The 25,960-nt window shown below is 43.6% G+C and overlaps 2 protein-coding genes and 1 long non-coding RNA gene across 3 annotated transcripts; 2 read left to right on the forward strand and 1 right to left on the reverse strand.

The window, feature by feature from the left end:
- The first annotated feature begins 30 nt into the window (after positions 1-30).
- On the forward strand, positions 31-20,732 carry LOC149290039 (uncharacterized). The gene is made up of 4 exons (XR_016277262.1): positions 31-2,125; positions 15,690-15,758; positions 18,587-18,704; positions 20,686-20,732. It is a non-coding gene; the product is annotated as an uncharacterized LOC149290039 (long non-coding RNA).
- Positions 15,584-25,693, reverse strand: LOC149290040 (MORN repeat-containing protein 3-like). The gene is made up of 7 exons (XM_089489686.1): positions 25,572-25,693; positions 23,815-23,964; positions 21,758-21,913; positions 21,349-21,506; positions 19,491-19,650; positions 17,980-18,164; positions 15,584-15,940 (listed from the first exon to the last, which is right to left on the reverse strand). Exons 2-7 carry the CDS (start codon positions 23,870-23,872, stop codon positions 15,848-15,850), a joined length of 810 nt encoding a protein of 269 aa, XP_089345812.1. The 5' UTR covers positions 23,873-23,964; positions 25,572-25,693; the 3' UTR covers positions 15,584-15,847.
- Positions 23,963-25,741, forward strand: LOC149290041 (coenzyme Q-binding protein COQ10 homolog A, mitochondrial-like; the record flags this gene model as incomplete). The annotated part of the gene is given in 1 exon segment (XM_089489690.1): positions 23,963-25,741. A coding segment is annotated over 1 exon segment (579 nt), but the record flags the coding sequence as incomplete, so codon positions are not given.
- Positions 25,742-25,960: the final 219 nt, after the last annotated feature.

The raw sequence follows: 25,960 nt of genomic DNA on the forward strand, positions 1-25,960 counted from the left end.
GCAGTCAAAGTGGGGTAGCGGGGGATGAAATTAAAGCCTTGTAAGCAAGGAACATGTTTTTACCCTGTTTAACAGTGAACACGGTGAACAGTGCACAACCTGAACACAAAACGAAAGTCTCCAGATGCTAGTTTGGAATCATCCACAGGCTGCCTGAAACCCCAAGAGAGTAGGAGTAGGAGACAGATATTGAGCTGCAGGTATGGCAGGGTGCTGCTGAAACACAGAACAACTCTCAGCAGAACAATTCAGCTTCCCAGATCTTAGCCTTCGTTTTTGGTAAATGAAAGGTTGTGTCTCTAGTCCTCATGGATGCAACGGTATGTTTAAAAGCGCACAAGCAGTGCCTGTTAATATCTAGAAAGCTTGGGGAGTGGCTGACTTCTAGAGTGATGGATTATAGCCCTCCAAAATTCCCAAATCATTCCCATAACTAGCAGAAGAGCAATGGAACGGTGCAAAATCAGAGAGTTTGAACAAATTGACTTTTGATTGGCAAGGATTATACAGAATTGAGCTTTTGTATTGGCAGAATGTGGGTTGTTCCTCATACATGTTTGGTTTGTTTCTGTTAAGGAAAGAGTAAAGTATAATGTTAGAGAAAGAGAGGTGGAGAGGAAGCAAGAAGTACAAAAAACACGTTAACAGTTAAAGGCTGCACTCCTGAACAACCTGGCCTAAGGGTAAGGCCCACTAAACACAGTGGGATTTACTTCTAAGTTAATATGCATAAGGTGGGAACAGTATGGAAAATAAAGATTATTTTTCTCTGTTGGGCTGGGGAGTACCACCACAGCAAGGATGTTGTGCATGGATGACTCCCATAATCCCCATTCAGTGTGGCCTGTGCCTTTGATGGCTGAGGATTCTGGGAGTTGTAGTCCAGAGAGTAAATTTCCCACGTCGTAATCATAGCTTGGCTTGGTAAGAAATTTACATTTGAAAGATATCCTCTTTCAGGCCTTGTTGCCACATATTACAACTTTTTTTTATATATACTGTCCTTTTGTATAACTTGAATTGGGTAACTTGACAGCTGTGAGATGGGCACTGCAAGCGGTTTAGAAAAAATATGTTTTTATTGGCTGCAGCTTCTCTGGAGGTGTAGTTTAATGAAGGGCTTGGAAGCACTCTGACTAGTAACACTAGACTTAATAAATTTAGTTAATTGAGTTAAATTATATATATTTTTAAAAAAAATCAGTGTTAGATCCCTAGGTTGAGAAAGTTAATAGATGCCAAGTGGGGAGAGTTAGCTAGTAGCAGAAGTGTGAAGGGCTCAGAGGAAAACTAGAAAAAAACAGGGGAAATGGAGTAGGAGAAGAGGTGTATTTTGCTTTTGTGAAGAAAATAGTAAAACTTTCTTGTTCTCATTTTTTTTTCTGGGAAAAATTGGGGGGGGGGGGCTTTCCCCTCATTTTTTCCTCCAGGCCTTTACATCTCTACCTAATGGTTAGAGGGGAACGGAAACTTCAGTGCAAGTGCAATCAAATCCCTCTTCATTGTGGAAAATCTTTCTCCTCTGGCAATAGAATCCAGGCCTGTTTGGGGTTTCAGAAGAAACTGTAGAGTGATTGCTCAAGAGCTAGGGATTTTATATGTATATAGCAAGTGCCAGATTTCACTTCAACGAATCGTGAATGTAGCTTTCCTGGGAACCTCCAGAAGGGTGGGATTTAGGTCAAATAAATAAAATAACTTTTTAAGGTAAACGTAGGAAGCTTTCTTAATGCCAGCTCAGTTCCTTAGGCTTCGAATGGAGAAGTTTTCCCCCCAATCTGCGCTAGGATTCTTTCTTGAAATCTGGAACTTGGACATACAAAATAGCTTGACCTCTGAACCTGAGGGGTGACAGGTACCAGGATAATTGTAATTATTGGTTTTTAAAAATCCGTTCTTTAGGGTTTATCACCTCAAATAGACAGGGGGAGCTTAAGAAGGGTGAGGATGGAGGCAGGGGCAAACTGTGAAAGACTATGTGTTTTTTTCAGCTACAGAAACTTTGGCTCAGTTACATTAAACTATTGGCGTAGGAAGAATGTGCCAATGGATTTGTTTAACCCCTTCAGGCCCCAAGGAATCACCAGAGAGTGCATGATGGACTGCTTGCTGAATTCTGACTGAGGCAAGTTCTTAAAACCTTTATTGGCTTAGTGTCCCTTGTTTTCTCAAAAATACACGTAAAGGTGTTTCCCCCAGAGCTTGGAAAAATTACACTTTTGGACCACAGTTTCCACCATCTGTGGGAGCTGTGGTCCAAAAATATAATTTTTCCAAGCTCTGGTTTTGCTCTGCTAGTTTATACTGATTTAGTGCTGGATTTACTGAGATTTGCACTTTAGAGTGACAGTTGGATTAAATTACTACTGGAATATCTGGGGATAGTTTACTGCTTTTCCCCCCCTGGGATGCTTGAAAGATGTCATAGATTGGTCTGGAATTGAGCATCCTCCTGAAGGGTTCCACTTTTGGATGTTGAAGTCATCCCCCCCCCCCCCACTTAGTACCTTAGGAATATGGGATTTTTACTTCTTGGCTTCTTGGCTCCCAGAGCCCTTTCTCACAATACCATGCTATGATTCCACTTTAATTGCCATGGCTGAATCCCAGCTTATCCTGCAGTGTGTATTCTGAGGACGCACTAGAGCTCTTTGCATAAGAATTCTAAATGCTGCTCTCTAAATAGCAAATCCCAAGATTCCATAGGATGGAACCATGGCACTTCAAGTAGATTCATAGTGCTATAATTTCTCAGATGAAAGTGGCAACATATGCAGCCAAGCAACATCAGAGTGTGGTCAAAATGGCAAAAGTTATTAATGGGGAAGAACACATACTGTAAACTAAGAACTGACTGCTGCAGTGGTTTACTTTTGCCCGGGTCTAGAGAGGAGGGCGAGGCTCTACCCTCTCCTGTCCTCTTCCCCCTGCTTAGTTCATTGAGTGCAAACTATTTTTGCACTTTGAACTCAGTTTTCAGCAATTGATGTAAGCTAAACATGAAGGGGGGAAGTGGAAGAAGGAGAGAGAAACCAGGACATTTTAAAAGCAGCTGAAAAAATGGGATGACGGAAGATGAATTGGGGCTGTGCCTACCAAATCAAGACAGTTGGCGAATACATAATTGAACAATGTGCAAGAGCCCTTACAGTGGGGTGGGAAGCATATCAAGTATACCTTTCCCAAGCTCTGACTCCTATTGAGGTATTGATGGTGTTAATATTTTTGAAAAGTCACTTGCTGCTGTTCCACGTGGAATTATCTAGGCCAAAAGGTCTCAGCTCTCAATCATTGTCTTGAAAGAGAGAAAAGACATCTTTTTGATATGCTTTTTGTAGACTTCTCTACTGTTCATATATATGGGAAGACTCGCAGTGGTGTCCCATGTCAAATTCCTGATCAGGCCTTTGTTCCAGTAATGCTGTAGCCTCAGGTTTTTGCCTAGAGTAGAACATGTGTGACCCTATAGATGCCCCGTGCTGCAGCCGCCATCAGCCTTAGCCAGCATAGGCCATGGTGAAGGATCATGGGAGGTGCAGTCGGTCAAGAACTGGAAGGCTAAATGTCCTCCATCCTTGCCTTAGAGCAGTGATGGTGAACCTTTTAGAGGCCGAGTGCCCAAACTGCAACCCAAAACCCACTTATTTATTGCAAAGTGCCATTTCCCTCTGGCTTTCTAGTAACAAACTCTGGCAAACTCTGTACTGGGGCAATAGTGTGTGTGCCCACAGAGAGGGCTCTGAGTGCCACCTCTGGCACGCGTGCCAAAGGTTCGCCATCACTGCCTTAAAGCATTGTCCAACTTGGTGCCCTCTAGATGTTCTGAACCACAAATTTCATTGTTCCCCAGCACCATAGTCTGGGGATTTGGGCACTTACAATCACAAACATCTGGAGGGATCTCAGTTGGGGAAGGCAACCCTTGGCCATTCATTGAGCTCTGGAAGTGAAGACAAAATAAAAATGCAAAAGCAAATGGCTTTTAGATAAAAAGAGCTCATCTGTTCCTTCCAGCCAAAGTGGCCATTATATTATAAATAGTTTTTCAAAAATGTGTGCTTATAAGTAAATATGAATAAAGCAGTTGCTAGTACTGGAATATTAAGCTACTGCCTGTGTTTTTAAGGTCTTGTTCCTTAGAAGGGATCTTCCATATTTGCTTGGAAGATACATTCAGGATCTTTAAGAACATTAAACTTTGTAACAGATAAATATTTGCTTCTGATGCACTGAAGATTTTTCTCTGCAGAGGTATTTATGAAGAAATGTTGAAATGTGTTTTGTTTTCTTTGTTTATGAGAAACAATCCTTGTTGCTTCATTTTTAGAGGTGAATTGCTTCTAGTGTTAAGATACTGTGGCATTCAAAATTCTTTCTTGGGCAGAATTCCCAGGGGCTGCCATTGAAGGCTGGAAATGCTGGATATGGGCCTGAACAGACAGGCCAAAATAAAGCTGCTTTGGGTCACTTTAGAGGTATGCTGTTTAAATGATGCATGCATCCTAAGAAGCCGGAAACTGTGCCAAAACCATGCTCCAGTCCTAAGGACTGAAGTGCAGCTTTGGCACAACTTCAGGTCTCTTAAGATGCATGTATCATTTAAACAGCATACCTCCAAAGTGACCTGAAGCAGCTTTATTTTGGCCTGTCTGTTCAGGCCCCATGTTTGAATTGGAAAGTTATTTCCAGAAGTGTGCATGTTTGTACCTGCACTGTTTCTTTTATACTTTGGACAGAGCATTGTGTTCTCAGAAGAGTGTCAATGTTGCCTTTACAGAGTGGAAATGAATGCCCTTACCCTATGTGTGTTTTCCTAAACGTCTCAAAAACCGAATGACTTTTTTAAAAATGCTCTGATCTTCACATACTTTTTAAAAAAAATAAGAAAATGAGATTTTAGCCATTGTCATGGGAGGGTGAAATCTAAAAATGTGAAAGCCAGTTTTCAGAAATTATGAAAACTGAGACCCTAGATGATTCCAACTGTGTACAGATATAAGGCCATTAATGAAGCCAGCCTGTTCTTGGGCATTATTTCTTTAACAGAACATTTGGTACCAGAAGTAAAAAATTGTTGGGGTGTGTATACTGAGGCAAAAAATAACAACAGCAGAGTTTTGGAGGTGTTTAACAAAAATAGCTTTACTCAGCAGAAGTCTTAAAATGGAAGCAAAAAAACAAAACAGTACAAATGGCACAGTACATAGCAGCAAACATTGAAGCTCAGTAAAAACTCCTAGTTCAGCAGCATGTCAATGTTACCTTACTACTGTAGCAGCATGGAGAGCAATACAGCCAGTATGCTTCCAACAGCATGGAGAGTATGTACAGAATGCTTCCAACAGCATGGAGAGCATGTACAGAGAATGCTTCCAACAGACTTACAATGCAGTTATACTTTGCTAATTGGCTAACACAATCACCTGGCCTAATTAACTAATTACATGACTGACTGTTAGTGCATCATGGACTACACCTGCCAGTTTACTACACTCTCATCGAGTCACAACTTAGTCACAACTAGCATACCTTGACACCTTAATATTATGCACTTATGCAACGAAATTACCATGTCACAGAAGCCTTGCATATGTTGTGAGTGGGATGGGACATTTTGAGCCTTCTCGAGACCACTTGAAGGCTTCTTCCAAAGTGCATCCTGGCTGACTTTTATTCCACCAGCCTCTGCTTTGCATTTCCATTTTAGTGGCCAGACTTCTCGATCTATGCTTTTTAAAAAGGCCTGAGGATAGATAGCTGGTGAGGTAGGCTGCTTGCTTATTCTCCCGTTGCCCCTCTGTTCTGCTGTTACTGCATGCTCAGTAAGGGATTCTAAACATGACTACAATAGAATTGGCTAGAGTCTGGCTTTTTCCCAGCTCAAGCTTTGCTTATTGCATAATAATAAATAATAAAAAATTTATTTCTATCCCGCTTTTTGCCAGGCAATCAAAGCAGCATACAAAAAGCTAAAATACATCCATGTATACATAGTACCCCCCCCCCTTAAAACAAGATTACACAGTATTAGATTAAAACTAACATGCTAAAATCCAAATAATAACCATGGGCATAGGTTGATAGATGGGAAGTCTTATTCGTGGCAGAGTATTTTATTCCGGGAAGGCTTGCCGGAAGAGATCCGTCTTAATGGCTTTTTTGAAGCTCTCTATATTAGTAATTTGACGCATCTCGTCCGGCAGGCTATTCCATAAGTTGGGAGCGGCTGCAGAAAATGTCCTCTGAGAGGTCGCCATCAATCTGGTCTTTAAGGGCTGTAGTAAATTCCTCCCAGAAGAGCTGAGTGTATGCGACGGATTGTATGGAAGCAGACGATCCCTTAGATAGGTTGGGCCCAAGCCATGTAGGGCTTTAAAGGTGATAACCAACACCTTGTACTGTGCCCGGAAACGAATAGGCAGCCAGTAGAGTGACTTCAGTATTGGTGTGTTATGGTCACTCCTTGCTGTTCCTGTGACCAACCTGGCTGCCATATTCTGTACCAACTGGAGTTTCCAGACTAGGCACAAGGGTAGCCCCATGTAGAGCGCATTGCAAAAATCAAGTCTTGAGGTTACCAGTGCATGTACTACAGTTTCAATATGCTTCAGCTTTTATTTATTCAACAATTAGATATGAAAATAAGTTTCTTAAAGATTGTTCTAGCTTATCTACAGGACAATTAAAGTCTTCTTTAACTGGGGTGCAGACTTCAAACTTTGTTAACTTTTTCATGGCTGGCAGTGGATTCTTGCCAACATCTATGCTATTCAGGCTGGCCAATACTCTCAGGATGTTCCTTCCTAGTTTGAGTGGCAGCTGGAGGCACAAAAAAGTGTCTCCTGCCATCACAAGTGTGGGATCTTCCTGACTGAAGTCAAGGTCCTTGGCATCCCCCATTTGCTCTTCCATGTGTGTTTCCTCCAAGGTACAAGTGCTCCTTATTCCGGCACTTCTCAGCTCACAACGGCAGTCGTCAGAGCAGAGCAGATTTTGCCTCCAGAAGCCACACTGCTTGTTTCCACAGTGGCCTTTGCATGTACACCCCTGCATCGCTTCAGCTGTTGCTGCAACTCAACACAAAAAGTCTGTGTTTCTCCAGTTCTCCTTTACCATGCTTCCAATGCCAATGCTGCTAAAAAACCTTTCAGCTAGACAGAGAAGGAGGAAGGGAAAGGGGGAAGCTGGGTAGGTGTAAAAAGGTGTTGCACTGTCAGAGACTTTGTTAACTGAGACACGCCTCCATTAGGCTAATGCTGTACTTTCATTTGTGATAACTGAAATCACAAAAAGCGTACAAGGCCTTCAAGTTCATAGAATCATAGAGTTGGAAGAGACCGAGTTCTTTGGGTTTCTTCGTCTTGCATGATGTTTGAAAAAGTGGGGCTGAGGGCATGAAGGCTGCACAGTCAGAGTCTGAGGATGAAACTGGTAGGGAACATGGTTGCAGGTGTTGGAATTAGGTTCTGCAGACAATGTGAAGGTTTCATGTTCTATTGGGCATGCTCTTGAGAACTTCTGGGGAAAAGAAAGCAAGAGGTTGATCTTCTCTAGTTTTTACTGTCTCCTTTCTTGGGTGAATGTAATGATGTACCTTCCTTGCTAGGAGGAGAGGTACATCATTACAACATATGATGTTTCCCTGTCCAGGACTGACGAAATACCTACAATTGCTAGTATGTTTTAGGCACTCAGGTAAGGGATGAGCTGTAACTCAATGGCAGAGCATCTACTTTGCATGCAGTAAGTCCCAGATTCTCTGGCATTTCCAGGAACCGAAGTTGTGATCTTCTCCATGCAAAATAGATGCCCTGGCACTGAATGACAGCCCCTTCCCATTGATGTTTCTTTTCCTGTTGTGGACAGACTCACCTTAATATGAAAATTGCCTCTGCCTACACCCCAGTGTGCCTGTTTCAGCTTGATGATATGTCATGGAAGTTAATGGAGGTGAATCATTGCTGAATCATACCTTGATGAATAATGTTCCCCTTTGGGCCATGCACCTCTCACAAGAGGCACTGTTTTGCTCATCAGGCAGCCTCGCTCTTTGAATTCAATTTGGAAGATCCACATTTAAGAGAGCAGAGCTGTTTGGCTTCAAGGGGTTCAGTCACATCTCTGTAAGCATCACCCCATTCCTCGGTCAAGTATATATGCAAAACGCCGGTCCCTTCAGCTTCTTCTCTTTTGAAGCGGAACTGCTATTGCAATAATGCTCAAGCTGTTGGGTAAACCTAATTTGATTCATATCTCTCACATCAGAAGAGTAACAAACACAATAAAGGAGAAACGTTTTCTGCCCCCAAGGAACTCAAAATTTTATTTTCTATTGTTGGACCGGGGGCAGGAGGATAGGGAAAAAAACCAGGAAAACCAGAGTGGGTATCAATGATGGCCAGTCTGCCTGGATGGGAGTTGTAGTCCAAGATATTTGAAGGAAATTAGGCTGGGAAAGCCACATTACAGCTTTCCAGAGATCCTTTCTCAGTGTCATCCCTCTCCCCCCTCCACCATGAATTATGCACTATTTACAAGCACAAAACAATGACTTTTTAAAAAAATGTGGTCATTTATTATATAAGGGGACATGAATGTAACGCTTACCTTTTTGAAAACTTGCGTTTCCAGAAGCTATACTGTTGATAACATCAAATACTGTATAACTGACCGATTTAGTTCCATTAAAACATGAATCGGACTCCACATCTTTTTCTTTGAAAAATGACAAATATCATGGAACTCTTCTAGCAGTAAGTTATTCATGGATTTCCTTTGGAATGGGTGTGTACAGGCACATACATAACAATGGGGGAGAGCAGTGTGTACCCATTTTTATAAGATGATACATGTGCCAAAGCTTTTTTATTTTCCCCTTGCAAGGTCAGTGGGATTTTGTTGGTAACGTCTCTCTGCACCCAGGAGGAGATGTTTGTTTCTGCTGTATCTGGGAAAGACTGAGTAGGCAGTTGTCAGAAATAATCCAATCTGGTTCTGTTTTGCACGCTGTCTGGTTTGGGTTGTGTGCGTGTGTGTGTGTGTGTTTTTTAATCACAGTTCTCTGAAGAATTTGTACCTACTCTTGTTTGAAAAGAATTGCTAAGATGACTAAAAATGAAACTAGAAAATTAAAATTATTTTTCCAGTTTACTCTGTCCACATTTTTCTTTCTTGAGAAATGACGTCTCTTTTTCCAGGAAACAGATCTGTCTTGTTGGGTTTTGTTTTGTTTTGTTTTGATCTTTGGCAGCGAACAATGAACATTTTGCGGAGCAACAGGGGAGGGCCAACTTTTCTTGTTACTTATTTGTCCTTATCATCAGGTCAGGGGAAGAGGGGAATCTCAGACTGTCAAATCTGGCACCTTGCAGTCCCAATCCAGCTGTCTGGGATTTCCCAGCTACTACATCCCTTTCTCCATGACACCATCATGGGTTTTTCCCCATTCAAAATGTTTGAACCAGCTCTCCAAAGGTTTCATTACTGGCAGTAAGAGATTTAACCTCAGCTCTGCTCCAGCCAGTGAAATGTGGTTCCTGAGAACCTCTCTGAAGGTGAACTTGGTCCTGATGTGGAAAGATATTCCCACAATGTAGAGAACTGTGCAGGATGCTGGGGCAGTTTTCTTTAGGCATGTCTTCAGACCAAAGCTTGGGAAAAACTGCCTTTTGGAATACAACTCCCAGGATCCTCTAGCCAGCATGGAATCCTAGTTTCATAAAGTAACTGTTCCTCCAGGACTGGCACCCAACTGTGGATTAATCTTTGATTTTTGACTCTGATTCTCCAGGGCAAATTCAATCCAGAGTGTGCCAGTTTGGTTTGCCTCAAACCAGGGAAAGAACGAGGGAGGAAAGGAATGAACGGGTGTGAGCAGAGGAGGAGTGCATAACCTCTTTTTAAGGCTAGTTCTTCTAGGGCATGGTTTAGCACTTCATGCCTGAACCAAGCTACAGTTTTACATCAGCAAGATCAAAATGGAGTCAGTGTAGGAGGAGAGCTCCTAGAAACGTAAAATCTAAATCAGGAGTGGAGAGCCATTGGTTTTTAAGTGTGCTTTTTCCTCTGGAGTAGGGTTCCCAGAGCCTGGCCCTTATACTCTGCTCCTCAAGATACAGAGGAGGAATCTAAGGGTGAGAAAGCTGCCTTCAAAACTGTGTGTCTGTATTTTTCTCATTGTCTTTACTTACACTTGGTGTTTATTATTTGAATGGCATCCTTTGAGTAGCTGTGGTTGATGCTTAATATATCACTGTGCTGATGATATCACCAGGGGCTGTGCTTTGTAACATCACTGGGGCCCATCTCCTGTGACATCACAAGGGGTTGTCTGTAGTTCTCAGGTTTCAGCCTTGACATCTCAGGGCCTGGGATAGTCCTGGCCCAGTCACCTTTGGTTATGTGCCTTTAAGTTGTTTCTGACTTATGATGACCCTGTCATCATGTGTTCTTAGCAAAATGTGTTCAGAGAGGGGTTTGCCTTTGCCTTCTTCTGAGGCTGAGAGAGTATGACTTGTCCAGGGTTACCCAGTGGGTTTCCATGGCCAAGCGAGGATTCGAACTCTGGTCTCCAGAGTCATAGTCCAGTGCTCAAACCACTACATTACATCTGTAATGGGCTAGATGCCATCCTTTTGCTTTTCTCTGGCCCACCTCCCCTCCTTCTGCTAGAGCTATCTTTCTTTCCACCTTTCTTCTCCTCCCTATGCCATCTCCACTCTCTGCTGCCATATTCTTTCCTCCTCTTTTTCTCTGCCTAGCAAAAGGGGACAGATCTGAAGTGATGATTTGCACACAGCTTTTGAAATCCATCCATTGGCTGCCAGTTGCACCCTTGATATGAACATTGCCCTTCTAGGAGACCACAAAGGAAGGGGAAGCAAAAGTAGCACATAACCAATATGAATTCATCACTTTTATGAACCAGGAGCCTTTTAAAACCCATCTGCTTTTGAAATCATAGAAACATAGATGGTTTTTTGTGGGTTTTTCGGGCTATGTGGCCATGTTCTAAAAAACATAGAATTGGAAACATAGAATTGGAAAGGGCTTCATGCCCTTGAGTCCAACCTTCTGCTCAATGCAGAATCTCCCTAGCAGGTAGCTATCCAGTTGCTTCTTGAAGACGTCCGGAGAAGGAGAAGCCACCAGCTCTGCAGGCAATTTGTTCCATTGCCAAAACGCTCTTACTGTCAAGGAGTTCCTTCTAATGTTCAGTCGAAATCTGCTTTCCTGTAACTTAAAACCATTAGACCAAGTCCTATCTTCTGGGGCACCAAAGAATAGGCCTGCCCCCTTCTCTTTGTGACAACTCCTGAGGTATTTCAATAGTGTGATCATGTCACCCCTCAGTCTTCTCTTTGCCTACCTGAGCATGCCCAGCTCCTTCAACCTCTTCTCATAGGTTTTGTTCTCCATGCCTCTTACCTTTCTTGTTGTCCTTCTCTAAATCTGCTCCAACTTGTCTATATCCTTAAAAGCAGATGCTTAGAACCGACGCAAGACTCCAGATGAAGCCTGACCAGTGCAGAATATAGTGGGAATATTTCTTCCCTCAACTAGGAAACTATGCTTCTGTTCATGCTGTCATTCATAACAAGGGTGTGGCTTTAAAAGCCCATTACGTCAAAAAGCCCAGTAGCATTGGCTTTCTGCAAGTCTTTCTGGTCCAATTCCATATGCCAAATATATGTGCCTATAAATCTTGAAAAAGGTTCTAGGCCAGCTACTTGAAAGTCAGTCTCCTTGTTTAACGTTTCACTGTGATCCTTAACATCTTTCGATACGGCCCACTGAAAGGCACACTTGACCCTAGCTAGTTAAATCCAATATCTCTGGTCTAGCTAGCTCAATGAAGTAGCTTTATGCTGATGACACTGTGATGAGGAGAGAAGCTATGAATTGTTTGCAGGCATTGTGTAACAGGTTGCTGCAGCAAAAAAGCAGGAGTGGGCTGAGTGCCGCCTTCCAGATGTTGTTAGACTGCACCTTCCATTATCTCTACCCAGCATAACCAATGGCAAGGAATGCTGGAAGTGGTAGTCAAATAAATAGAAGGCCACACTTCGCCTATCTATGCACTCAAAGAACCATGTTACCGGACTGAGTGGTGAAGCAGAGCACAACTGTCAGGCCATGCTGAACTTTTCACCCTGCAAACTACATTCCAGAGATAGCACCACTCACACGCTTTGAGCTGGGAAACTAATTGGACTGCTCTTCACCGCCCGAGAAAGCCTAAATTTAGGCAGCCTTCTTTTTTGCTTTGGAAGCAAGTGTTCCAGATAAATGGAGCTCCTTTTGGAATATGAGGAGTACCCAAGGGAGTAGCTATGAAAGGCGGTGGGGGATGAAGGCCTGGATCCTCCAGTAAGAAGTCTGCCCCCCAAATGATATTTCCTTTCTGTTCCCCAATTTCTAGCACTGCAGTAACTTAATATTCCATTGGGTTTTTAGAGTTTAGGCATTCAAAGAAAAGAGTGACCTGGTCTTTCCTTTAATCACCCCTTAAATCTAGTCAGCCATGCTTTGGGTGCATTGAGCCTTGGGTTCAGACACTCAGTATTCTCTTCTCTGACTGGCATCTGCTTTCCAGAATCTCTTTCATCCCTGATATCTGTAATGCATGATGGGGGTTGTAGTCCAACACTTCTGCAGGGGGCAGGAGGTGTCCAGTTGGGGAAAGGTAGTGTGGTTGAACTGGGACGATTGCACCTGGACAGTTGTTGAGGTTGTGTTCAAATGTGGAATGCAAATGAAGAGCTTGTTGAGTCAGGAACTCTGAAGAGCAGGAGAAAGTGGTTACAGCAACAGGAAATGCTTAATATTTTGCACATGTGAAGAGGAGGCACTAGTTTGCCTTTCCAAAAGAAGCTGGCACAAGTAGGCACCTTATAGACTTATGGCAATTCAATGAGGTAAGGCTGGTGCAAGATTATATTCACTTTTTTTAAAGCCATAAAAAGAGAGCCTCAAAAGTCCTAGCCAAAAGCATGGATAAGGAGAGTGCAGGAGACTGGAGAGTGCCTTTTGTATGCGCTCAGAGGCACCCTATGACATTGGTTATGTTCCATGCAGCATGGTAAGATTTCAAAAATGAAAAATGAAAAACCCCTGCTAAACTTAAAACCTACTTTGGTTGTTTCTGGAAATCACAAGTTTTTCTTTGTGGTCTCTGTGACACACAATTAGGTCTTGTGCCCACATGGAACCTTCTAGAGCAGAGTTGCTTTTGGCAGTAGCCCTGCCCCCTCCTCAGCCTGCCTGGCTGCGGGCACCAAGGCCAACTCCCTTGGTTTTGTCTAGCATTTGGAGTTCTGTCCTCAGCAGCTGAAAGAACACTTGAGTAATATGTTTGCATTCCATTCTTGGGCATTGCACTCTTCATTATTATCTCGTGTCTTACTGATTTCTTCTTTGTCTTCATAATTTTCGAAGAAGACTCCAACCACTGTACCCACCGGCATAAACATTCAACGAGTCTTGGAGGCAGCACAGAAACCCATGACGCACAGCAGTTGTAAACTGAATTGGACGTGGTTGGTTCATTTCTCTACTTCCTCTGATGCTACACCTTGCCTTGTTCCATTTCTACACTTTTGAAGTTTCTTCTGTGTTGCAAGGAACAAAGTTTGGTTTTCTCATCTCTGAAAACAGACCAGTCATTTGCATATACCAAGTTGGTAATTCTCTGTCTCTTAGTCTTGTGCTGTACTGGCCAAAAAAAGCCAATTCAAATCTAGGCTGCATCAGTAGGAGTGTCCAGATCAAGAGAAGTAGTGCCACCCTAGTCTGCTTTAGTCAGACCTCACCTGGAATATTGTGTTCAATTCTGGGCACCACAATTTAAGAAGGGTGTTGGCAAGCTGGAATGTGTCCAGAGAAGCAGCTCCTACTCTCTCAGCTTCAGAAGAAGGTGATGGCAAACCTCCTCTGAACAAATCTTGCCAAGAAAACCCTATGAGAGACAGTGAGATTTCTAAGAGGTGGCAAGATTTGAAAGACTTAACTATCAGGTGGACAGAGTGTGGACTTTGGCACTTTTTCAAAATCTGACTTCCAGGATCAAAAAAGCACATGGACACATTGAAAAGGACACATCTGAGGCAATTTGGTCCCCATTCGTTTTATTTGCTTGGGAAGAAACATCCCCTCAGTGCCCACCAGCCTCACAACTTAAATACTGGAAAAATCCATTTTGATAATCTCAAAAGGACTCAGTGTACCTAGAATTGATGTCCCAGCTATTACAGCCTTATGATCTTCAATTTATCTTTACTGCTCATCTTTTCTATTTGTTACTTTTATTATTGTTGTTCGTAGACTTTGTTTCTGTTGTTAACTGATAAGTCAATTTCACATTTTCCATATAACAAAACTAAATAACATTTTTTAAAAAGATACATCATAGGCTTCCAAAACTTTTGCTCTCATTCAGTGCCAAAGTTCTCCCACGTGGACAAGGGAGAATGACTTATCAGTCCTTTGACTCAAAATGCTTATTTTAAGAAGTCTTAGACTAAGGTAGGGGAAAGAATTTCTGTTATATTAAGACTGTTTTAGATTCTCTCCATGACAGCATCCAGTTTCTGTCTTGTGTGACTGAAAACCGACTCCATGGTGGGTTACAACAAGTGATATTCCATGTCAATGATAACTAACTCAGATTCCAAAAGATCTCTCTAATGCTTGGGCACACAGTGAGTTGCCAGCAGAGGGGGTTTGCCACCAAAACCTTGAGTCACTTCCAAAGAAGATCTCATACTAGATGTTCACCATCCAGGGTCCTGAGCCATTCAGGTTCCAGATTGGAGGATTTGACAAAATGAAATGGGGACTACCAGATGACATGTTATTGAATATGCACAGGGGGTGCATGGATTTCAAAATAAGGAATAAAAGCAAAGAGAGATCCAGAAAGGCAGTGTAACGTAGCAGTTTGAGTACTAGACTACAACTGGAGATCAGGGTTCGATTCCCTGCTCGAGCATAAAACCCCACTGAGTGACCTCAGGCAAGTCACACTCTCTCAATCTCAGAGGATGGCAATGGCAAACCCCCTCTGAAGAAATTTGCCAAGAAAACCCTATGATAAGTTCGCCATAAGTGTCCCTTCTGGCCCCTCTACTGTTGTCCTCACAGCAGGCCAAGGGTTCCCTATGGAACTGCATCTTGCCATTTACATCAGTCTCAATTTATATTATGAGTGCAGGAACACAAATGTGCTATAAATTGAGACCTGCCTATATCCTCCTTGGTCATAGTAAGGCAGATGGTACCCATAATATACTGTATTAGCATAAGGTTACAGAGACTGAAAAGTAACAGTGATCTTTTTAATTCTCTATTTCTGTATCTTTTCTTCATCTGTTTGTTTTAAGGAACCCCTTTGTTTCTGATTTAAGCTCATCTTGCCAACTACGCAAAAACCTATTTCCTCTGGCACGTTTTATTTTCATAGTGCACCACATATGTCCAGCTGCACATTAGAGAAATCCTCAGTCTTAAGCATCTAGGATCTGCTGCAAGAAAAGGTGGGGAATTACACACACACATACACACACACACACACACACACACACACTCCTTAAATGGGTCCGAAGTAAGTAACTGACAAAGAATTGTGAAATGTCTTCTACTTCTAATATTAGGAAAGCCAGCTACATCCTCCCTCTCTCTTTCCACTTCAGCTGCTAAATGAAACCCAAAGGATCTTGAACTACCAGAAGGAGAGAATGAAGGACAGGCCATAAGCTCAAGTAAGTACCAGTGTATATTTGGGGATGATGTTGTTCAAGGAGGACCTCTCTGTTGACTATGGCTTTCCCTTAGTCATGAACTTCCATCGTCATATTTTCTCAGACTGCGGAAAGTTTTCTGCAGTATCCTCTAATATACGAACTGCTTCATCTAACACACCTTTAGGGTCTGCCAGTTCAATCTGAAGTAAAAACACAAGAGAAGAGGTGTCAAGCAAATAAGTGTGTGTGCGCCTGCATACCAATACATTTCTAGGTTGCCTCAAGAAGACTATAGGGTTCAGATCAAGGGAGTTCATAGTCCCACTCTTTCTTGCTTTGGTCAGACCTCACCTGGAATCCTGTGTCCAGTTCTAGGTATGACCGTTCAGGAAGGATGTTGACAAGCTGGAAAACGTTCAGAGGATGGTTACCAAGCTGGTCAAAGAAACCAGAACCAGAAACCACCAAACCCCATGACTTAAGGAGCTGGGTACATTTAGCTTGGAGAAGACTGAGATGACATGATAGTTGTCTTTAAATATCCAAAGGGCTGTCATGTAGATGAGGAAGCTAGTTTGTTTTCTGCTGCTCCTGAGAGTAGGAAACAATGGCTTTGAATTGCAAGAGATTCCACCTAAACTTCTGACAGTAACAGCTTTTCAGGACTAGAATAGACTGCCCCAGACGGTCATGGACCCTCTTTCTGTGGAGTTCTTTAAACAGAGATTGAATGGCCATCTCTCGGGAGGGCTTTAGTTCAGTCTTTCTGCATGGCAGGGATTAGACTAGATTGTCTTTGGGATGCCTTCTAGCTCTGTGGTTCTATACAATATGGAATAGAATATTTCAAATGCCATCAGTTGCCAGGCTCCAGATCATGAACTCACTTCTAAGGCCGCTTGATGGGCGGGGGGAGGTCTGGATGTTGCTTGTCTAAATAAGGCCTTGTAAAGCAAATATTTTGAATTATCTTCATTCAGCTGTCCTTGATTGTTCCTCCGCAATTAAGTTGGAACTCTCTCCTTCATCTCCTCCACCCCACAGTAACCAATGAAGGTTTATTTTATTATGCATACAATGCCTTGGGCTGCACTTGCTTGCAAACTTACCAAGAAATATGCAGGGGCATAAATGCACAAAAGGCCCAACAAGACGGAGAGGCATTCTAGCAAGGAACAATGCAACAAAAGCGGATGTTTCCACAAGCTGATGTTGGGCCCGGAACTGTGGCCACAATCTTTCTAGCTAAGCAAGCCAACGCCTGTTACAGACTGCCAAAATAAAGCTGCTTCGGGTCTCTTTGGAGGTATGCTGTTTAAATGATGTATGCATCCTAAGAATCCGGAATCTGCACCAAAGCTGCACTCCAGTGCTTAGAAATGGAGAGTGGCTTTGGCGCGACCTCCAGACTCTTAGGACCCGTGCATCATTTAAATAGCATACCTCCAAAGAGACCCGAAGCAGCTTTATTTTGGCAGTCAAATGCAAGCCCTGCACTTCAACGACCAGCCAGAACAGCCAACAAAATCCACCTTCTTTTGCAAAATGTTCAACACCCTTCGGGGATGGGGGGAAGAAATGTTACTTTTGGAGGGGACAACTTCCAGCATTTCTTATTTTTAGTATTATTTATTTTATTCCTTTCTAGCCTGCCTTTTCCCCACACATGAGACTCGATGCCTTATGGAATATTAAAACCAGAGCAAATTAAAAACATATACAAAGTCAGTAAAATACACATAGAAGTTACTTTAAAACACAATGCAATGGCCTAAAGAATTAAACCATTTACAGATTTGTTAAGAGATGGGATTTTTAAAAAAAACACCATTAAAAGCCAGTCATAGTCTGTTCCTAAAACCCTGATGGAACAGAATTCTCACTTGCCAGTGGAAGGAGGGCAAGGAAAAAGGCATCCAGGCCTCTCTAAGGGGGGAATTCAAAGGTCTGGGAGCAGCCACCAAGGAGGCCCTGTCTCCCTTGTTCTGACCAAACTAGCCTAGGAAGGTGGTGGGACAGAGAGAGGCACTTTTCCAGCAGATCTTAACCATGTTGGTTGGGGAATTCTGTGAGCCGTCCAAAAAAAGTCTTTTCTAAGTTCAAGTCTACCACTTTGTAAGGGAGCAGCCTTAATCTGACTGGTGGAGAGGTAATCCAGGTGGGAGTGGGGGAGACATGCATCAGGACAGACTCAGGTAGAAAGGCAGGTGCCACCCACTCAGTGCCACCCCTACATTACCTTTGGGATTGGATACTTGGTTGCCGCCGGAGCTTCTTCCCGGCCAAAATCATACATGGCTCCACACATTGCGGCATCGGCCACCCAGTATCCTTCATAAAGCTGCCCTGTATCCAAGTAGATGAATTTCCCCGGCCCATGTTTCTTGCCATCCTTCCAGTTGCCTTCATACCGGTTTTCGTTTTCTGCAATTGACAGCAAGGTTGTTAGGGACTGGATTATTTTTATTTTATTGCCCATGTCCTTGCATTTTCATTCTGTTGTGCAGCATTCGTCATTAACCTCCTGCTCTGCTATGCTCTCTTTGCCTCCATTCCCTTACTTTTTTGGACAACAACTCCCTACAGCTGGGGGATTCTGGGAGTCCTAATCCAAAAAAGTAATATTTCCAAATTCAAGGAATTTGGACGCTGTGGAGGGAAGCAGGCCCCACACAGCAAAATGGACAAGGCGGGATGGCTGGGTGGTGGGGCAGGTGCTGCTTTTACTAGGGTCATGGCGAACTCCTGTCCAAGATCAAATTGTTGAATCTGGCGGGGGGCCCAGAACGAGTAACCGAAACCTGGCATTCGTGGCGGACGGTTGGCTCACAGTATTTTGCTTGCAGAAAAATAAGAGAGACAGAAACAGCCAAGGCACTGAAAGAGAGTACACAGTGAAGGCCAGCGCATCTTTGCAACGGCAAGCTACTCCCAGGTGCCCGGTTTACAGAATCCCTTCTGCAGGTAAAGTCACTTTCTTCTATTGTACTGTTTTCTGCAGAAAAGCACGTTCAAAGCAGAAAACAGTAAGGAAACAAGTTCCACGTGCTGTGAGACGGCCAACTGTTTATCCCTTTTAAAATAGCCCAACACGTTAAAACGCGTTGGGCTATTTTAAAAGGAATAAACAGTTGGTCATCTCACAGCACGTGGAACTTGTCTCCTTACTGTTTTGTCTTCTATTTTCTGCGTCAATACTTGTCTCTTCCTCCTGGATTGTTATTTTAACATGTTGTCCTTTATTGCATTTTCTTTCAGGGGGGAGGGGATGTTTAAACAAGAATTGTTAAACAAGAATTGGCGCAAGGCAGGATGAAAGCCCTTTCCAAACAAGCAAAGGGCCCTTTCCCACTGCACAAAGATAGTGTAGGATCCCATGTTCCCTGCCTTGGTTCTGTCCTATGTAATCCTGGGATCTGTAGATTGTGTGTGCCTTCTACTCGACCCCACAAATTTAATAGGGTTTCCTGCCCTCCAACAGTTTGGTAGGGACAGTTCCAGTTGTGCCATCCTACCTTTTCAGTAGCTATTAAAATGTCCCAGTTTCTTTCTCCTCCTCCCACTTTTCCCCTTTGTCCTCTGTTTCCTTCATTTGCTGCAAAATGTCAGAGTTTAAAGCAGTTGGCATTCAACTCAAGCACAAGGAGAGTCAGAGTCCTGCCTTGAGCTTGAAATGCCCTAGCCAAACAAAACTGCCCCCAAGGCCTGGCGCAGACATGGCATAGGACCCTTGCCAGCAGTGGTACTTACTAAAGCGAAGCATTCCTTGCCCGCTTGGCTTATCCTCAACCCACTGGCCTTCGTAGATGGAGCCATCGTTGTAGTACATCCGTCCCCAGCCGTATCTCTTCCCTGCATACCAGTCCCCTTCGTAATAAGCTGTTTCAGAGTAAAACTTAACTCCAAAACCCTAAAATCGCAAACGGAGGATGATGGTGATGATGATGCAGATTAACAGCAGAACCTTTCTCCTCTTTCTCCTGAGGTTTAGGCAGAACAGGAATGGTCAGCCAACTAGGATGCGATCAGTCTGATCAGTCAAACTGGAGTGGACTTGTTATAGTTTATATACCCACTGAGCTCCAAAATATACTGCAGAAATAATCCAGTTTGAGACCACTTTAACTGCCCTGGCTCAGGGCTAGGGAATCCTGGGAATTGTACTTTGTTGGGGCACCAGAGCTCTCTGACAGAGAAGGCTAAATGGCTCACAAAACTACAATTCCCTTATCATTGAACCAGGGCACTTAAAGAGGTCTCAGACTGGATTATTTCTGCAGTGTGTTTGGGACTGTTTAGTCCTCAGACTTTACCACACAAGCTGTTAAATCTGCTATTAAAGATAGAGAATACCCTATGGCAATACATTTCACACAACGTCATAGCCATTTTGTTGCTCCTTTGCTGTTAGAGCTCTGTTCTGATGCCTCAGCAAACTAAATTCCTACAATCCCATACCACTGAGCTGTGGCAGTTAAAGTGGGGTCAAACCAGATTATTGCTGCAGTGCAGATGCAGCCAAGTGCCATTGGAGTGCCAATGTACATCAAGAAACTCTTGCCAGTATCTCTGTTCTGCAACTTTGCAGTTCACTAACAGAGTTTCTTGGTGCCTCTGGTATGTAGATAAATATATATAAAGTCACGCAACATGCATTGGTAGAGGATTCTGGGCCATGTTTTTAATATGATTATTATTTATTATTATTTTATTACCATGTGTATTATCCATTGTCTTAACTGTATTTTGTTTTAACTCATATTAGGATCTTGGGCAAGACACAGCCCATGGGCTGCACTTTGTCCTTCTGTGGGTTTCAAAAGAAAGCTTAAAAGAGTTACTTTTTTGAACTTGGGGATTCTGAGAATTTTCATCTGAAAAAGGAGCCTAACCAAGCTCATATGTGGACTGAGGGTCTGACATGATTGTATTCTCCTATGTTCAGGCTGCTAACTGGTACAAAAATGGAGTTCTCAGACCTCTGGACCCGGCCTCTCTCCTCAGAGCGAGGGGAAGGAAGTTCAGGACAAGAACGCAATGGGTCTGTATCTATTTACAGTACTTCATTTGTTAGACTTGGTGTTTTTAATTTGAATACCATACTCTGTGCACACAGCATTTGGGACCTGCTGAAGTTTCCAAACAGTTTCCAAAGGCAGCCAAACACAGAGTGAGTTACAGTAGTCAAGCCAGGATACAATTGTGACAGGGCTCTAGCACCTGATCTATGGATCTGAGACTTCAGCACAGGCTGAGTCTCTATTCGCCAATCTTGCCTTTTGACTGCCCAGGAACATCTCTGTCTTGTCTGGATTTAGCTTCAGTTTGTTTGCTCTCGAGGTCTGCTTCTGTACTCTAGAAATAATCTTGTTTGACAACACTTAAACGTCCAGGGCTCAATGCTCTGGGATTCCGGGAAGTGTCGTTTGTTGTGGATGTTAAAGTGGTGTCAAACCAGATTATTTCTGCAGTGTGGATGCAGCTATAGTATCTGTAGAGTTGTAGTGTCTTCCTTCTTGGCTTTTGTGAGATTTCAGCAAGGTGGGTCCTTTTACTCAGTTTCAGAGGAGTAAGCTGACAGAACAGATTTAGGAAGAGCAGGACTTACACACATCTTATCATTGATCCACCAGCCTGAATACACTTTCCTATAACCTCTTGTGGTAGGGTCAGGAATGCCGTATATCCCATAGCCTTCCCGTTTCCCGTATTTCCAGTCTCCGCTGTAGATGGCCCCTGTCCGTTTCCATTTTTGTATCCCTTTGCCTGGGGGAAGCAAAAGGCAGGAATGTTAAGAGGAGACGCACATCATTTTCTCACTGTAATTCTGCTACAGTACGAATGCTGTAGTTCAGGGAGGTGGACTCAGAGCTCTCCAAGAGAAAATTCTAAGTCCGTCTACCAAACTACAAATCCTAGGATCCCATAAGATAGAGCCATGAGGACCTACAGGGTGGCTATATCCCAGATTCAGCAGACATCTACACGTCTCATCTCTTCCTCAAGATTGTCCTTACCGTGTTTGAGATTGTCCAACCATTCTCCGGTGTATTGATCTCCGTTTACAGCATAAACCGTATGCCGCAAACCACTTTTCTGAGCCTTTCTATCCCATTTGTGCCAAAGGGGTTCAAAGTTCCTGGGATATTTAACTGTAGGCATGGCGTTTCTGCCTAGAGAGAGACAATGGAGAAAAGAAACACAGAAGTCATCTACAAGGCAGTTACAACACCACATTGCCCTGGAAGATTGCTTTTCGATTAAAAAAATAAGCAGTGCACCATTTTATCAGCTGGTTGCACATTCAAGAGGCCAGCTTCTCATCCTAGGAATCCTGGGGTCTGGAGTTTAGGTAGGGATGTAGCTATGGGGAAAAGGGACCAAATGAGGGCCTTACTCCCCCGGTAAGAATTCTGCCCCTGAATGAATTTTTCTGTCCCTAAATGTCTAGCATTGCAAGCACTTAAACATCTCAGCTGGGCCTTTAGAAGCAAAAATGTAGTCATCCAAAGAAAAGGGGCAGTAAAGTGACCCAGGGAAGGTGAACAGAGTAAATATGTAGAAGATTTTCCACGTCGCAGGCTGCGTCTGCACTGCAGACATAATGCAGTTTGACACCACATTAACTGTCATGGCTCCGTGCTATGGAATTCTGGAATTTGTAGTTTTGTGAGACATTTGGCCGTCTGTCAGAGAGTTCTGAAGCCACAACAAACTACAAACCCCAGGACTCCATAGCATCAAGCCATGGCAGTTGAAGTGTTGTCAACTTGAATGATTTCTGCAGTGCAGATGCAGCCTCGCTCCCTGTAATGCTAGAGATTTGCAGGCAGAAGGAACATTTCATGGGGGGAGTCAGAATCCGTCTTTGAGGGCCCAGCACCCTCCTTTTGCTGTCCACCCCATAGCTTAACCCCTGAGATTAGGGAGGGGGACTTAGAATTCTCAGCAAGAGAGTTGTAGTGTCTTGCCAAACTACAAATCCAGGATTCCATAGGATGGAGTCAGGGCAGTTATAGTGGGTTGACAACACAGTAACTGTGTCATGCGCAAGGGCTAGAGGGAAGAGTGGAAAGCTCTTGGTTTGAGAAGAGGATCAGAAGGGCTCAGGAGCCATTATATTATATAAAGTCAGGCTTACACCCCTGGGTAGGTTGGTAGGAAAGTGGTGAATATGTTCCCCTGTGTTCCTTGAAGCAACCTTCAACTGAGAAAGTTCTGGGCTCTTCTGCCCAGGTCTCCTGAAGTCACGGTGACATCATGGGAAGACCTCAGGGGGTTGTTTATTGTGAGGCACCAGTCACCCAGGAGATGGGCCCTGCAGTCCTTTCCCCAGGGCCTCAGCTTGGTGCATAGCACTACAGGTGATGACATTGGGTTGAATCAGAGCTGTGAAAAATTAGGCTTGGGGATTACAGCTCCCAAAATCCTCTATGTGAACACCTTCTCCAGGGTCCCTCTCCTCTTGGTGCTTCCATTTGCAAAGAGATTTCAAACCCCTTCCTTTTTGTAATGCTTGACTTTTTGGATTTCCAGAAATAAAGTTACCCAGATTGGACTCGGACTCTGGAAATCAAGGTTCCTGATCAGCCATGGAGAACAAAGTCACATACTCTCAGACCCAGAAAACCCCATCATAGGGTCCCCTTAGGGCCGCCATAAGTCAAAATGACTTGAAGGTACACAACAACAATATCACAATTTCTCACCTCCAGACACTCAGGGTTCATCTACACTGTAGAAATAATGCAGTTTGACATCACTTTAACCACCACAGCTCCATCCTACTGAATCCTGAGATTTGTAGTTTGGTAATGCAGCAGCCCTCTTTGACAGAGAAGCCAAAAGACCTTGTGAAATTACAAATCCCAGGATTCCGTAGGATGAAGCGCCAGCATTAAAAGTGGTGTCAAACTGCGTTATTTCTACAGTGTAGATGCACCTCCAGAAAGCCAAGAGGACCAAGGAGCATGGACTGAGGATTGCAGTTCTCTGAGCAGCCTCTCCATTCTGTGTTCTTAGCTTTCCCTCATGCCATACATCTCCCCTGGTTTGATATGCTTATAATACTCACCCATGGATTCAGCCTCAAAGGTCCTCTGTAGGATTCTCTTATGGCACATCTGTAGCATTCATGTTAGCCCATAAATGATGCAGACCTCATCACTGCTGCTGCTGCCTTTGCTGTTTTATTGTCGTCGTTGTTATAAAAATGTTTTACATGCTGATTTAAAAAAGAAAGAAACAGATATACTACTCAGCACAGCCGGAGTTTTATCAACTTCACAGCACCATTCACCAACAAACGAAAGGAATACTCAGAAAGGCGAATCATTGGTTACTCTATGCAGGAGATGTATGATGTTGTGTCCAATGTGGACGAATACAAGGATTTTGTTCCATGGTGCAAGAAGTCAGTAGTGGTTTCTAAGCGCACAGGCCATGTGAAAGCCCAGCTGGAAGTCGGATTCCCTCCGGTTATGGAACGTTATACATCCATTGTGACACTGGTGCGGCCCCATTTGGTGAAGGCTGTCTGCACTGATGGAAAACTCTTCAACCACCTAGAGACAAACTGGCGTTTCAGCCCAGGCATTCCAGGTTACCCTCGCACATGCACAGTGGACTTCTCAATTTCTTTTGAGTTTCGTTCCCTGCTGCACTCACAGCTGGCTACGGTCTTCTTCGATGAGGTGGTCAAGCAGATGGTGGCAGCCTTTGAACGGCGAGCAGCAAAAAACTTTGGTCCGGAGACTCGCATTCCCCGAGAGCTTATGTTCCACGAGGTCCATCAGACGTGAAGGCTTACCTCCATTACTTTGGTGGCTGCACTGACATTTAGTGCTGGGGAAGTGTGTGGCTTTCCCAGTCTTCCTGTTTTTATCTATTTATTTGGTTTCTCCTGGTTATCCTTCTAATTTATCCACTGGGCTTGGTGTGATGAAAGAGACTTATTCCTAAAGAAGGGGTCAGGCTGTTGTGTTACCTCTGGAGCAATCTCTCCACCTGCTGTCTTGCCTGGCCATGCTCTTATGCTGGGTCATACATGGAGCCCTGGTGGCGCAGTGGTTAAATGCCTGTACTGCAGCCATTCACTCAAAACCACAAGGTTGCGAGTTCAAGACCAGCAAAAGGGCCCAAGCTTGACTCAGGCTTGCATCCTTCCGAGGTCACTAAAATGAGTACCCAGACTGTTGGGGGCAAATTAGCTTACTTGCTAATTAGCTTACTTGCTGTTCACCGCTATGATCTTTGGAATAGCGGTATATAAATAAAACATATTATTATTATTATATAAGACAATATAACACACCTTGAATAGTTATAGCAACTGTGAGTATTGACTAGAGTAGACCCGCTGAATCAATGTGTTGATTCATAATTTAGCAACTAACTCAGTGGGTCTAATGTAGTTGGTACGGACCAGAAGGATTCGGGCTAATGTAATATACTGATGAAGATCTTTTATGCATTAAAATGGATGACATGATATTTAGAAAATCCACAAAAAAGGAGTTTCAGTTCTGGGTACTGCATTTCAAAGTTTAGAATACAATTCAACCCAGGGTGGTATCTCACCCATCTCTCCAATAAATAAAACCTGTTCTCGCTCTCAAAAGTTTCAGTACCACCCGTCCACCTCCAATGATTCCAACCCTGCGTTTTTCTTATGAAGGGTGCCCAAGGTTTCTAGTCTTTAACGTTCCTCACATCCTGAGACCAACCTTGCAAAGGCACTTTGCCCCAGAAGCAAACTTGGGCACCCTTTCAACATAATCCTCCAGGGCAAAGTGGGTCCCCTTTTCTAAGCCAGCAAGAGAAGAGACTGACCTCAGACCCCCAAGCGAGTGCTGTCTGTGTGCTGGGAGTTTTTCAAGGCTCTACCTAAAGGCCACAGGAGGAAAGTTGGGGTCTTGGTCTTCATGCACAGCCTGGGCACTGAAGCTGGTGCTGTGGCTGAAGTAGCTATGGCAACACAGACAAGCAAAGCATTGCAAGAGGACAAGCTGGAGATGGACTCTGAGCTAGCCCTGCCCTCCAGAGGATGGGGATTGCTCAAGGCTTTTGTAAAGTAATGGCTGTGTCTCCAAATGGGCACCAGAGGAGACCAATGGATCCATGCAATTTGATCAGTGGTCCTCATTATTCCAACCCCTATTTAAACACCTGGTTCAAGTTATTGCAAATGAAAAAGAAAAAAATCCCCCAAATATCCGTCT

The sequence above is a fragment of the Sceloporus occidentalis genome, unplaced genomic scaffold (genome assembly GCF_023333645.1).
Source record: "Sceloporus occidentalis isolate IW3139 unplaced genomic scaffold, rSceOcc1.0.p SCAF_41, whole genome shotgun sequence".
Taxonomy (NCBI): domain Eukaryota; kingdom Metazoa; phylum Chordata; class Lepidosauria; order Squamata; family Phrynosomatidae; genus Sceloporus; species Sceloporus occidentalis.